The sequence below is a fragment of the Anomaloglossus baeobatrachus genome, unplaced genomic scaffold, assembly GCF_048569485.1.
Source record: "Anomaloglossus baeobatrachus isolate aAnoBae1 unplaced genomic scaffold, aAnoBae1.hap1 Scaffold_773, whole genome shotgun sequence".
NCBI lineage: Eukaryota > Metazoa > Chordata > Amphibia > Anura > Aromobatidae > Anomaloglossus > Anomaloglossus baeobatrachus.
Genome location: NW_027445155.1, coordinates 83,406 through 95,882, shown reverse-complemented (window position 1 = coordinate 95,882; position 12,477 = coordinate 83,406). Strand labels below are relative to the sequence as shown.

Genomic DNA, 12,477 nt, shown 5'->3' with positions numbered 1-12,477 from the left:
GGCAGTTATAGGGACCCCTCCCCCATGTGTCCTGCGGGCAGATATAGGGACCCCCTCCCCCATGTGTCCTGCGGGCAGATATAGGGACCCCCTCCCCCATGTGTCCTGCGGGCAGATATAGGGACCCCCTCCCCCGCGCGCCTCTGCAGTGACGGCTTCTGCGGGTCGTTACATTTGATTGATTCTATTAATATTGTTTCCTCGTTAGCAGTTGACGAATCACCTGCCGCTTCTCATATAATATGCAAATAGGGACTTAAAGGGGAAGTGCGGGCGCGGGCTGTGTGCATGTGCGGCCGGTGGATGGCACTGCTCTGTTTTCTGCTTGCAGGTCTGTTGTGCGCCTCGCTGCCAGTCTATTAGGTAAAATAGTGGACAGCCTCGCCCCGTCCATCACTAACGCATTAGTACAGGGCAAGCAGGTGAGTACTACAACCACCAGCATCTCCTGCACACTCGTATGTATCCAATCCTAACCCTGTGTGATTGTCGGATCCTGCGGTATTAGGGGCTGGGGGGCATTAATCCTTGGTGCCCCGGGGTCCTATAGATATACTGGGGTCAAAATGGCTGCTTATTGGGGTAGACTAATCCGAGGGTGGTCCAGGGACCCCGACAACCTCAGCGGAGAGCGGCCTGCAAGGGTCATCTCTTCATCCAGTCTCTGGGACCCCCTTATAGTGCAAACATTTGGTCCCCTGGTTCAGACCGTTATCATCCTGGGGGTCCCACACATTAGACCCCTGACCGTCCCACAATGCCCCTCTGCCTCCTCATACACAGGTTTGTTATTTTGAGATCTCTGCTTCCGGTCAGTGAATGGAGGGAACAATCTTACGTCCCCCAAAAAATTGCTGAAAGCCTGCCCAGACATAATGGGGTATCATGGATTCCTGAAAGGTGTGCCTCCGGCTGATGATTGTTGAAAAAAAAGAAAACCTGTGCTTTCCTCACCCTCCCCGGGTCCAGGGCTGCGACCTGTGGACCCGGGGAGGGTGAGGGAAGCCGGGTGTGCGTTAAAACAAACCTCAGCTAAGATTTTCCAGATATCTCTCACAGCTGAGAATCTGTTACAGTTGCATCCAGGCAGATGAGGTGACATATCCCTCTATGGAGGATCGTGTAGACCGGAGACAACTGTAGCAAATACTCAGATGTGAGAAGTTTCCATTCACTGACAGCAAGCAGGATTCTGGGAAATGGTGCGGAGCGGAATCACAATCTATATTCGAAATGACCGGACTCTGCTTCATGGTGCGGCTAACAGACTAATCCGCGGCCGGGGGTCTGTCTGCAATCTCAAAATCTGGGAATTTCTGCACTTACCGCCGGCAACAAGCAACGGCCCCTCTGATCAGCGGCATCTCTGTGCATGGCCACCGGGGCCCCTCTGATCAGCGGCGTGTCTGTGCATGGCCGCCGGGCCCCTCTGATCAGCGGCGTGTCTGTGCATGGCCGCCGGGCCCCTCTGATCAGCGGCGTGTCTGTGCATGGCCGCCGGGCCCCTCTGATCAGCGGCGTGTCTGTGCATGGCCGCCGGGCCCCTCTGATCAGCGGCGTGTCTGTGCATGGCCGCCGGGCCCCTCTAATCAGCGGCGTGTCTGTGTATTGCCGCCGGGCCCCTCTGATCAGCGGTGCTCTGTGTATTGCCGCCGGGCCCCTCTGATCAGCGGTGCTCTGTGTATTGCCGCCGGGCTCCTCTGATCAGTGGTATCTCTGTGCATGGCCGCCGGGCCCCTCTGATCAGCGGTGCTCTGTGTATTGCCGCCGGGCCCCTCTGATCAGCGGTGCTCTGTGTATTGCCGTCGGGTCCCTCTGATCAGCGGTGCTCTGTGTATTGCCGTCGGGTCCCTCTGATCAGCGGTGCTCTGTGTATTGCCGTCGGGTCCCTCTGATCAGCGGTGCTCTGTGTATTGCCGTCGGGTCCCTCTGATCAGCGGCGTCTCTGTGCATGGCCGCCGGGCCCCTCTGATCAGCGGTGCTCTGTGTATTGCCGCCGGGCCCCTCTGATCAGCGGTGCTCTGTGTATTGCCGTCGGGCCCCTCTGATCAGCGGCGTCTCTGTGCATGGCCGCCGGGCCCCTCTGATCAGCGGTGCTCTGTGTATTGCCGCCGGGCCCCTCTGATCAGCGGTGCTCTGTGTATTGCCGCCGGGCTCCTCTGATCAGTGGTATCTCTGTGCATGGCCGCCGGGCCCCTCTGATCAGCGGTGCTCTGTGTATTGCCGCCGGGCCCCTCTGATCAGTGGTATCTCTGTGCATGGCCGCCGGGCCCCTCTGATCAGCGGTGCTCTGTGTATTGCCGTCGGGCCCCTCTGATCAGCGGCGTCTCTGTGCATGGCCGCCGGGCCCCTCTGATCAGCGGTGCTCTGTGTATTACTGCCGGGCCCCTCTGATCAGCGGTGCTCTGTGTATTACTGCCGGGTCCCTCTGATCAGCGGTGCTCTGTGTATTGCCGCCGGGCCCCTCTGATCAGTGGTATCTCTGTGCATGGCCGCCGGGCCCCTCTGATCAGCGGTGCTCTGTGTATTGCCGTCGGGCCCCTCTGATCAGCGGCGTCTCTGTGCATGGCCGCCGGGCCCCTCTGATCAGCGGTGCTCTGTGTATTACTGCCGGGCCCCTCTGATCAGCGGTGCTCTGTGTATTGCCGCCGGGTCCCTCTGATCAGCGGCGTGTCTGTGCATGGCCGCCGGGCCCCTCTGATCAGCGGCGTCTCCGTGCATGGCCGTCGGGCCACTCTGATCAGCGGCGTGTCTGTGCATGGCCGCCGGGCCCCTCTGATCAGCGGCGTGTCTGTGCATGGCCGCCGGGCCACTCTGATCAGCGGCGTGTCTGTGCATGGCCGCCGGGCCCCTCTGATCAGCGGCGTGTCTGTGCCTGGCCGCCGGGCCCCTCTGATCAGCGGCGTGTCTGTGCATGGCCGCCGGGCCCCTCTGATCAGCGGCGTGTCTGTGCATGGCCGCCGGGCCCCTCTGATCAGCGGCGTGTCTGTGCATGGCCGCCGGGCCCCTCTGATCAGCGGCGTGTCTGTGTATTGCCGCCGGGCCCCTCTGATCAGCGGTGCTCTGTGTATTGCCGCTGGGCCCCTCTGATCAGCGGCGTCTCTGTGCATGGCCGCCGGGCCCCTCTGATCAGCGGTGCTCTGTGTATTGCCGCCGGGCCCCTCTGATCAGCGGTGCTCTGTGTATTGCCGCCGGGCCCCTCTGATCAGCGGTGCTCTGTGTATTACTGCCGGGTCCCTCTGATCAGCGGTGCTCTGTGTATTACTGCCGGGTCCCTCTGATCAGCGGTGCTCTGTGTATTGCCGCCGGGACCCTCTGATCAGCGGTGCTCTGTGTATTGCTGCCGGGTCCCTCTGATCAGCGGTGCTCTGTGTATTGCCGCCGGGCCCCTCTGATCAGTGGTATCTCTGTGTATTGCTGCCGGGTCCCTCTGATCAGCGGTGCTCTGTGTATTGCTGCCGGGTCCCTCTGATCAGCGGTGCTCTGTGTATTGCCGCCGGGACCCTCTGATCAGCGGTGCTCTGTGTATTGCCGCCGGGACTTTCTGATCAGCGGTGCTGTGTGTATTGCCGCCGGGTCCCTCTGATCAGCGGTGCTCTGTGTATTGCCGCCGGGACCCTCTGATCAGCGGTGCTCTGTGTATTGCCGCCGGGTCCCTCTGATCAGCGGTGCTCTGTGTATTGCCGCCGGGACTTTCTGATCAGCGGTGCTCTGTGTATTGCCGCCGGGTCCCTCTGATCAGCGGTGCTCTGTGTATTGCTGCCGGGTCCCTCTGATCAGCGGTGCTCTGTGTATTGCCGCCGGGACTTTCTGATCAGCGGTGCTGTGTGTATTGCCGCCGGGTCCCTCTGATCAGCGGTGCTCTGTGTATTGCCGCCGGGACCCTCTGATCAGCGGTACTCTGTGTATTGCCGCCGGGTCCCTCTGATCAGCGGTGCTCTGTGTATTGCCTCCGGGTCCCTCTGATCAGCGGTGCTCTGTGTATTGCCGCCGGGACTTTCTGATCAGCGGTGCTCTGTGTATTGCCGCCGGGTCCCTCTGATCAGCGGTGCTCTGTGTATTGCCGCCGGGTCCCTCTGATCAGCGGTGTTCTGTGTATTGCCTCCGGGTCCCTCTGATCAGCGGTGCTCTGTGTATTGCCTCCGGGTCCCTCTGATCAGCGGTGCTCTGTGTATTGCCGCCGGGTCCCTCTGATCAGCGGTGCTCTGTGTATTGCCGCCGGGTCCCTCTGATCAGCGGTGCTCTGTGTATTGCCGCCGGGACCCTCTGATCAGCGGTGCTCTGTGTATTGCCGCCGGGACCCTCTGATCAGTGGCGCCTCTCCCCGATCTGCGCCCGCCATGACTATGCCTCTGTTTCGTCTCAGGTGACTCTCGGCGTCTTCGGGCACGAGGAGGCGGTGATCTCCAACCCCCTGTCCCCCGGGGTGATAAAGGACATCATCTACAGCAAGTGCAGCGGGGGGGACGAGCGCGAGGCCGTGCTGCAGCAGGAGCTGGTCATCCACATCGGGTGGATCATCTCCAACACGCCACAGCTGTTCAGCGGGATGCTGAAGATACGCGTGGGGTGAGTACAGCGCCCCCGACTGACCCCCCCCACATCCCAGCGTGTCCACCCTGCCCCCGACTGACCCCAAATCCGAGCGTGACCACCCTGCCCCCGACTGACCCCCCCACATCCCAGCGTGACCACCCTGCCCCCAAGTGACCCCCAATCCCTGCGTAACCACCCTGCCCCCAACTGACCCCAAATCCCAGCGTGACCACCCTGCCCCCGACTGACCCCCCCCCAATGCCAGCATGACCACCCTGCCCCCGACTGACCCCAATCCCAGCGTGTCCACCCTGCCTCCGACTGACCCCCAATCCCAGCGTGTCCACCCTGCCTCAGACTGACCCCCAATCCCAGCGTGTCCACCCTGCCCCCGACTGACCCCAATCCCAGCGTGTCCACCCTGCCTCCGACTGACCCCAATCCCAGCGTGTCCACCCTGCCTCCGACTGACCCCCAATCCCAGCGTGTCCACCCTGCCCCCGACTGACCCCCAATCCCAGTATGACCACCCTGCCCCCGACTGACCCCCAATCCCAGTATGACCACCCTGCCCCCGACTGACCCCCAATCCCAGAGGGACCACCTAGCCCCCCAATGACCCCCAATCCCAGCGTCACCACCCTGCCTCCGACTGACCCCCAATCCCAGAGGGACCATTCTGCCCCCGACTGACCCCAATCCCAGCGTCACCACCCTGCCCCCGACTGACCCCAATCCCAGCAGGACCACTCTCCATCTCTGAGAGCAGTCACCAGTGTAACGATACATTCCCCAGCGTCGCTCCCCAGGGTAAGATCTCTGCTTGCAGTCAGTGAATGACATGTCTCCTCAGTCACGGCCTCCATCTTTGGTGCAGCTGCTCCAGTTATTTTGTGATCCTGTTCCCCGTCCTGATTCCCCATCACAGACGCGGATACGAGCGGTGGGCGCTAATCTGTATATTCTGTGTACTCGCGCCCGCGCCACTTCTGCTTAGAATAGAAATGAAATCCGCTTTCTCCTTCCTTTGTTGCTCCTGGTGGATGTAATTAGCGGCGGCCGCGGCTCAGACACCGGCAGCGGTAATCGTCTTACGCGGGTTCATTAATTAAACGTAAATCCGCGGGTGCGACGTTTATAGGTTTATACGGGGACTTGAAGGATTAGGGAAATCCACTACCTTGTACCTCCCCCCTCCCCCGCGCTCTGCCGTCCCGGTTCACCAGCCAGCGGGGGATTGCCCCCATCACCGAGTGTATAACAGCAAGCAGAGATCTTACAGACCACGAGGAATCGAGACAAAGGACAGTGGAAGCTTTTCATTATGCCGAAAATGAGGCCCCGCGGGTGTGCAGCGCCAAAAATGAGGCTCCGCGGGTGTGTAGTGCTGAAAATGAGGCCCCGCGGGTGTGCAGCGCCAAAAATGAGGCTCCGCGGGTGTGCAACGCCGAAAATGAGGCCCCGCGGGTGTGCAGCCCCGAAAATGAGGCCCCGCGGGTGTGCAGCACCAAAAATGAAAAAATGAGGCGCCGCGGGTGTGTAGCGCCGAAAATGAGGCCCCGCGGGTGTGCAGCGCCAAAAATGAGGCTCCGCGGGTGTGCAGCGCCGAAAATGAGGCCCCGCGGGTGTGCAGCGCCGAAAATGAGGCCCCGCGGGTGTGCAGCCCCGAAAATGAGGCCCCGCGGGTGTGTAGCGCCGAAAATGAGGCCCCGCGGGTGTGTAGTGCCGAAAATGAGGCCCCGCGGGTGTGTAGTGCCGAACATGAGACCCCGCGGGTGTGCAGCGCCGAACATGAGACCCCGCGGGTGTGCAGCGCCGAACATGAGGCCCCGCGGGTGTGCAGCGCCGAACATGAGGCCCCGCGGGTGTGCAGCGCCGAAAATGAGGCCCTATGGAAAAAAAATGTCTGACTTTTTTTTATCACAGATGGATCATTCACGCCATGAGATACGAGCTGAAGATCCGCAGCGGGGAGCAGCCAGAAGAGGACATCTACCAGCTGTCACCCAGCGAGATCAAGCAGCTCCTGCTCTGTATCCTGCAGCCGCAGCAGTCCAGAAGGTGAGAGCCTTCCTCTGGGGTAGGGTCCGTCCTCTGGGGTAGGGTCCGTCCTCTGGGGTAGGGTCCGTCCTCTGGGGTAGGGTCCGTCCTCTGGGGTAGGGGCCGTCCTCTGGGGTAGGGGCCGTCCTCTGGGGTAGGGGCCGTCCTTTGGGGTAGGGGCCGTCCTTTGGGGTAGGGGCCGTCCTCTGGGGTAGGGGCCGTCCTCTGGGGTAGGGGCCGTCCTCTGGGGTGGGGTCAGTCCTCTGGTGATATGGACCGTCCTCTGGGGATATGGACCGTCCTCTGGGGATATGGACCGTCCTCTGGGGATATGGACCGTCCTCTGGGGATATGGACCGTCCTCTGGGGATATGGACCGTCCTCTGGGGATATGGACCGTCCTCTGGGGTAGGGTCCGTCCTCTGGGGTAGGGGCCGTCCTCTGGGGTGGGGTCCGTCCTCTGGGGTGGGGTCCGTCCTCTGGGGTAGGGGCCGTCCTCTGGGGTGGGGTCCGTCCTCTGGGGTGGGGTCCGTCCTCTGGGGTAGGGGCCGTCCTCTGGGGTAGGGGCCGTCCTCTGGGGTAGGGGCCGTCCTCTGGGGATATGGACCGTCCTCTGGGGTAGGGGCCGTCCTCCTGGTAAAGAAGTCCTTCAGGGGTAGGGCCTAGGGCTGCCCTCTGTGGCCATATTGCTGATGGTTTCCCTTCTGCGGTCTGTGCAGGTGCTGGCTGAACCGCAGGCAGATTGACGGTTCTCTGAACAGAAATCCCGCCGGATTCTACGACCGCGTGTGGCAGATCCTGGAGAGGACGCCCAGCGGGATCATGGTGTCCGGGAAGTTCCTCCCTCAGGTGTGAGCCTGGCGGCGTCCTCCCGTCCGGTATATGAGGGGGGGATTCACGTGACATTACACACCGCAATCATAGTGCAGTATCTGGATATCAGCGCTGTGGATATGGGGAAGGATATCCCCTGTGATCCTCCCGATATCCCGTCCTCTGTCCCCCCAGCATTTAACCCTTACTCTCGCACACAGCAACCCACCCTGTCGGACATGACGATGTATGAGATGAACTTCTCTCTGCTGGTGGAGGACATGCTGCAGAACATCTCCCAGCCCGAATACCGCCAGATCATCGTGGAGGTAACGGGTCCTATGGCCTCCATTACTGGGGCGCGAGCGTCCGTCGTGGGGCTCCCCATCGTAGTGACACGTCCCGACCTCTCCGCAGCTCCTGATGATCGTCTCCGTCATCCTGGAGAGGAACCCCGAGTTTGAGTTTCAGGAGAAGGTGGATCTGGACCGGCTGGTGACGGAGGCCTTCAGCGACTTCCAGCGGGACCAGAACCGCCTGCAAGGAGCCGAGAAGCAGGTGAGGGGCCCTGGATCCCGCGGGTGGCTCCAGCCCCAGGAATTAAGCTGCAGACTGGTTTCTTTCATATTTGTGTTGTCATATCCTTCCCTATCTCTGCTTGCAGTCAGTGAATGAGGCGTATTCGGTGCTCGTTGTTTTTATTCACTGACCACTGCAGAGATATTGGAAATGGAAAGTAATTGATGGGTCCGGTGTGTTAGTCGCTGTCGGTGCGGTGTGTTAGTCGGTGCGGTGTGTTAGTCGGTGCGGTGTGTTAGTCGGTGCGGTGTGTTAGTCGGTGCGGTGTGTTAGTCGGTGCGGTGTGTTAGTCGGTGCGGTGTGTTAGTCGGTGCGGTGTGTTAGTCGGTGCGGTGTGTTAGTCGGTGCGGTGTGTTAGTCGGTGCGGTGTGTTAGTCGGTGCGGTGTGTTAGTCGGTGCGGTGTGTTAGTCGGTGCGGTGTGTTAGTCGGTGCGGTGTGTTGGTCGCTTCGGTGCGGTGTGTTGGTCGCTTCGGTGCGGTGTGTTGGTCGCTTCGGTGCGGTGTGTTGGTCGCTTCGGTGCGGTGTGTTGGTCGCTTCGGTGCGGTGTGTTGGTCGCTTCGGTGCGGTGTGTTAGTCGCTGTGGGTGCGGTGTGTTAGTCGCTGTCGGTGCGGTGTGTTAGTCGCGGTCGGTGCGGTGTGTTAGTCGCTGTGGGTGCGGTGTGTTAGTCGCCGTCGGTGCGGTGTGTTAGTCGCCGTCGGTGCGGTGTGTTAGTCGCCGTCGGTGCGGTGTGTTAGTCGCCGTCGGTGCGGTGTGTTAGTTGCCGTCGGTGCACACGCAGCGGTGGTTGGGCGCGATCCCGCCTGTAATTGTGCGCTCTCTCCCCAGGATGACATGTCCGCCTTCTACAACACTCCCCCGCTGGGCAAGAGAGGGACCTGCAGCTACCTGACCAAAGCCGTGATGAACCTGCTGCTGGAGGCCGAGGTCCGGCCGGGCACAGACGACCCCTGCAGCGTCAGCTAAGAGACCCCCGCCGGCCCCCGAGCGAGGGGGCCACACAGCGCCTGGCTTCTGGTTTGCATTGAATTAAGTAGGGGCCCGGAGCGGCCATCAGCCTATCGTAGCGGGCGGAGGGTCTCCGGACGCCGGCCCACCAAACATCTGCAAGGCTTCACCACCTTTACTTCCTCTGCTTGCTGTCAGCGATTGCAAATGTTCCTGCTTCAATCTGCCCTGATACAGATCTGAGGGTTTGTTACAATGTATCAGTGCAGATTGCATAAGACTGGACGCCGCTGTAACAAACCCTCAGCTGTGAGACAGGTCAGTTTCTGGATTGACACAAATCAGATGGTTTGTTACAGTGTATCAGTCCAGAAACTGACCTGTCTCACAGCTGAGGGTTTGCTACACTGTATTGTCTACACTGAATATCATTGTTTCCAGTCACTGACAGCAAGTGGAGATGCTGAAGACTGCGGAAAAGCTTAAGTGCGGCCGGAGGTGATACATAGGATGCTTCAGAACATAAAAACATTAGATTCAGCTGCTTTAAAGGGACGGTACACCCTTCTTCCGTGTTTCCTTTTGCTCGCTGTTATCAGCCGTGTGTCTGCAGTGTTCCTCCATAGGCTGAGTGTGGTGGCTTTCTGTCCTATTATGAGCCTGCACTATTACAGAGGGCGGCCGCTGCCCTCAGACGCATTACTGTGCAAGTGTCCTGCGTACAGTGACAGGGCTGCTATATACACTCATATATTATGGATTTAGTGCTTTTTCTCCTCCAGACACAGCCGAAGCTGCATCGACCATTGTGCTGCTTTCCGGCTGCTGTAGAGCAGTGCATTGTGGGAGCTCTGGTGGCCATTAGGTCTCATAACGCGTCTAAAAAGTGGGAGCTCGGGTGATCATTAGGTCTCATGACACATCTAGAAGTGGGAGATCGCGTGACCATTAGGTCTCATGACGAGTCTAGAAATGGGAGCTCGGGTGACCATTAGGTCTCATGACGAGTCTAGAAGTGGGAGCTCGGGTGACCATTAGGTCTCATGACGAGTCTAGAAGTGGGAGCTCGGGTGACCATTAGGTCTCATGACGAGTCTAGAAGTGGGAGCTCGGGTGACCATTAGGTCTCATGACGAGTCTAGAAGTGGGAGCTCGGGTGACCATTAGGTCTCATGACACGTCTAGAAGTGGGAGCTCGGGTGACCATTAGGTCTCATGACGAGTCTAGAAGTGGGAGATAGGGTGGCCATTAGGTCTCATGACACGTCTAGAAGTGGGAGCTCTGGTGGCCATTAGGTCTCATGGCGCATCTAGAAATGGGAGCTCTGGTGGCCATTAGGTCTCATGGCGCATCTAGAAATGGGAGCTCGGGTGGCCATTAGGTCTCATGATATTTCTAGAAGTGGGAGCTCGGGTGGCCATTAGGTCTCATGATATTTCTAGAAGTGGGAGCTCGGGTGACCATTAGGTCTCATGACGAGTCTAGAAATGGCAGCTCGGGTGATCATTAGGTCTCATGACGAGTCTAGAAGTGGGAGCTCGGGTGACCATTAGGTCTCATGACGAGTCTAGAAGTGGGAGCTCGGGTGACCATTAGGTCTCATGACGAGTCTAGAAATGGGAGCTCGGGTGACCATTAGGTTTCATGACGAGTCTAGAAGTGGGAGCTCGGGTGGCCATTAGGTCTCATGACGCATCTAGAAGTGGGAGCTCGGGTGGCCATTAGGTCTCATGACGCATCTAGAAGTGGGAGTTCGGGTGGCCATTAGGTCTCATGACGCATCTAGAAGCGGGAGCTCGGGTGACCATTAAGTCTCATGACACGTCTAGAAGCGGGAGCTCGGGTGACCATTAGGTCTCATGACACGTCTAGAAGTGAGAGATCGGGTGGCCATTAGGTCTCATGACACGTCTAGAAGCGGGAGCTCGGGTGACCATTAGGTCTCATGACACGTCTAGAAGCGGGAGCTCGGGTGACCATTAGGTCTCATGACACGTCTAGAAGTGAGCGATCGGGTGACCATTAGGTCTCATGACACGTCTAGAAGTGAGCGATCGGGTGGCCATTAGGTCTCATGACACGTCTAGAAGCGGGAGCTCGGGTTACCATTAGGTCTCATGACACGTCTAGAAGAAACTGTAACCTTTGGAGGTGAATGGAGAAAGAAGAAGATAAGAAAACGTGACTCCTCCACATCAGATTTGCACGATGGAAACATCCTGGATTTTTTATTTTATTTTTTGCTGTGTGACTTTGTAATGAATGGTTTATCCGCTGCCGTCAGTCATTTACCCACAACCCCCTGCTCCCGGCGGCAGCGGAGAGACAATTAGCGTTTTTATTGTGTGCGAGATTAAATAAAAGAGGCTCGGACGAGCGATTTCCATTTCTTGCCGTCTTTTTATTTCTTGCTTTTATGCTAATGGCGGTGCCGGGGCGAGACGCGTTATTTACCGGAATTCATGATCCGGGGAAACGTTTCCAGATCCTAACACTTCAAGAAATCCTCAAGGAAATGCAAAGTAAAGAGCAATTTACAGCTTCCTGATACAAAGCTCCAAACCCTCTGCAACGACATAAATGATCCATACCTGCAGTCACCACTAGAGGGAGCTGCAGAGACCCGTGTGTCGTCAGCTCCCCCTAGTGGTGGCACGTATAATGTTATCATTTACTATAGAGCTCCGGAGCTCAGAAAAATAATCGTTCTACTATGAAAGAAATAATAAATACCCTTATAACCCCCAAAAATGTCATGAGTGTGGGTCAGCGCCTCTAATTATCACAGCTGAGGGTTTGCTCCAGTGTGGATCGTCCTCTGTGATGAGGGTCAGACTGATACAATTTATCTGCGCTGACACATTGCAACAAATAACCAGAGCAGACAAGGAGCGCTCACTTTATAGCACATTTTGCAATTCAATGTCTCCCCATTCTGTAAGATCTCTGCTTGCAGTCAGTTCATGGAAATATTCTCATTTACAGCCACATACCTAATACTTATCACAGCTGAGGGTTCGTTACAAGTGTATCCAGACCAAGCAAACCTCTGATACAATGTAACAAACTATCAGGACAGGATTGAAAGCGATTGTTCCATTCACTGGCAGCAAGCAGAGTTGTGAGTATGAGGGTAACGTCCACCTCCTGATTATACAGAAGGAAGCAGTGCGTGCTCAGGTCTGCTACATGTGCAAGTACCCGCTGTGTGCTCAGCTCTGCTACATGTGCAAGTACCCGCTGTGTGCTCAGCTCTGCTACATGTGCAAGTACCCGCTGTGTGCTCAGCTCTGCTACATGTGCAGGTACCCGCTGTGTGCTCAGCTCTGCTACATGTGCAAGTACCCGCTGCGTGCTCAGCTCTGCTACATGTGCAGCTACCCGCTGCGTGCTCAGCTCTGCTACATGTGCAGCTACCCGCTGCGTGCTCAGCTCTGCTACATGTGCAAGTACCCGCTGTGTGCTCAGCTCTGCTACATGTGCAGGTACCCGCTGTGTGCTCAGCTCTGCTACATGTGCAGGTACCCGGTGCACGCTCAGTTCTGCTACATGTGCAGGTAC

The 12,477-nt window shown here is 58.2% G+C and overlaps 1 protein-coding gene across 1 annotated transcript; it reads left to right on the top strand.

Moving 5' to 3' along the window:
* Positions 1–262: 262 nt before the first annotated feature.
* LOC142288043 (phosphorylase b kinase regulatory subunit beta-like) lies at positions 263–11,305 on the top strand (the record flags this gene model as incomplete). The annotated part of the gene is made up of 7 exons (XM_075333480.1): positions 263–422; positions 4,367–4,569; positions 6,463–6,597; positions 7,296–7,425; positions 7,611–7,718; positions 7,807–7,947; positions 8,796–11,305. Coding segments are annotated over 7 exons (1,015 nt in total), but the record flags the coding sequence as incomplete, so codon positions are not given.
* Between the last annotated feature and the right edge of the window lie 1,172 nt (positions 11,306–12,477).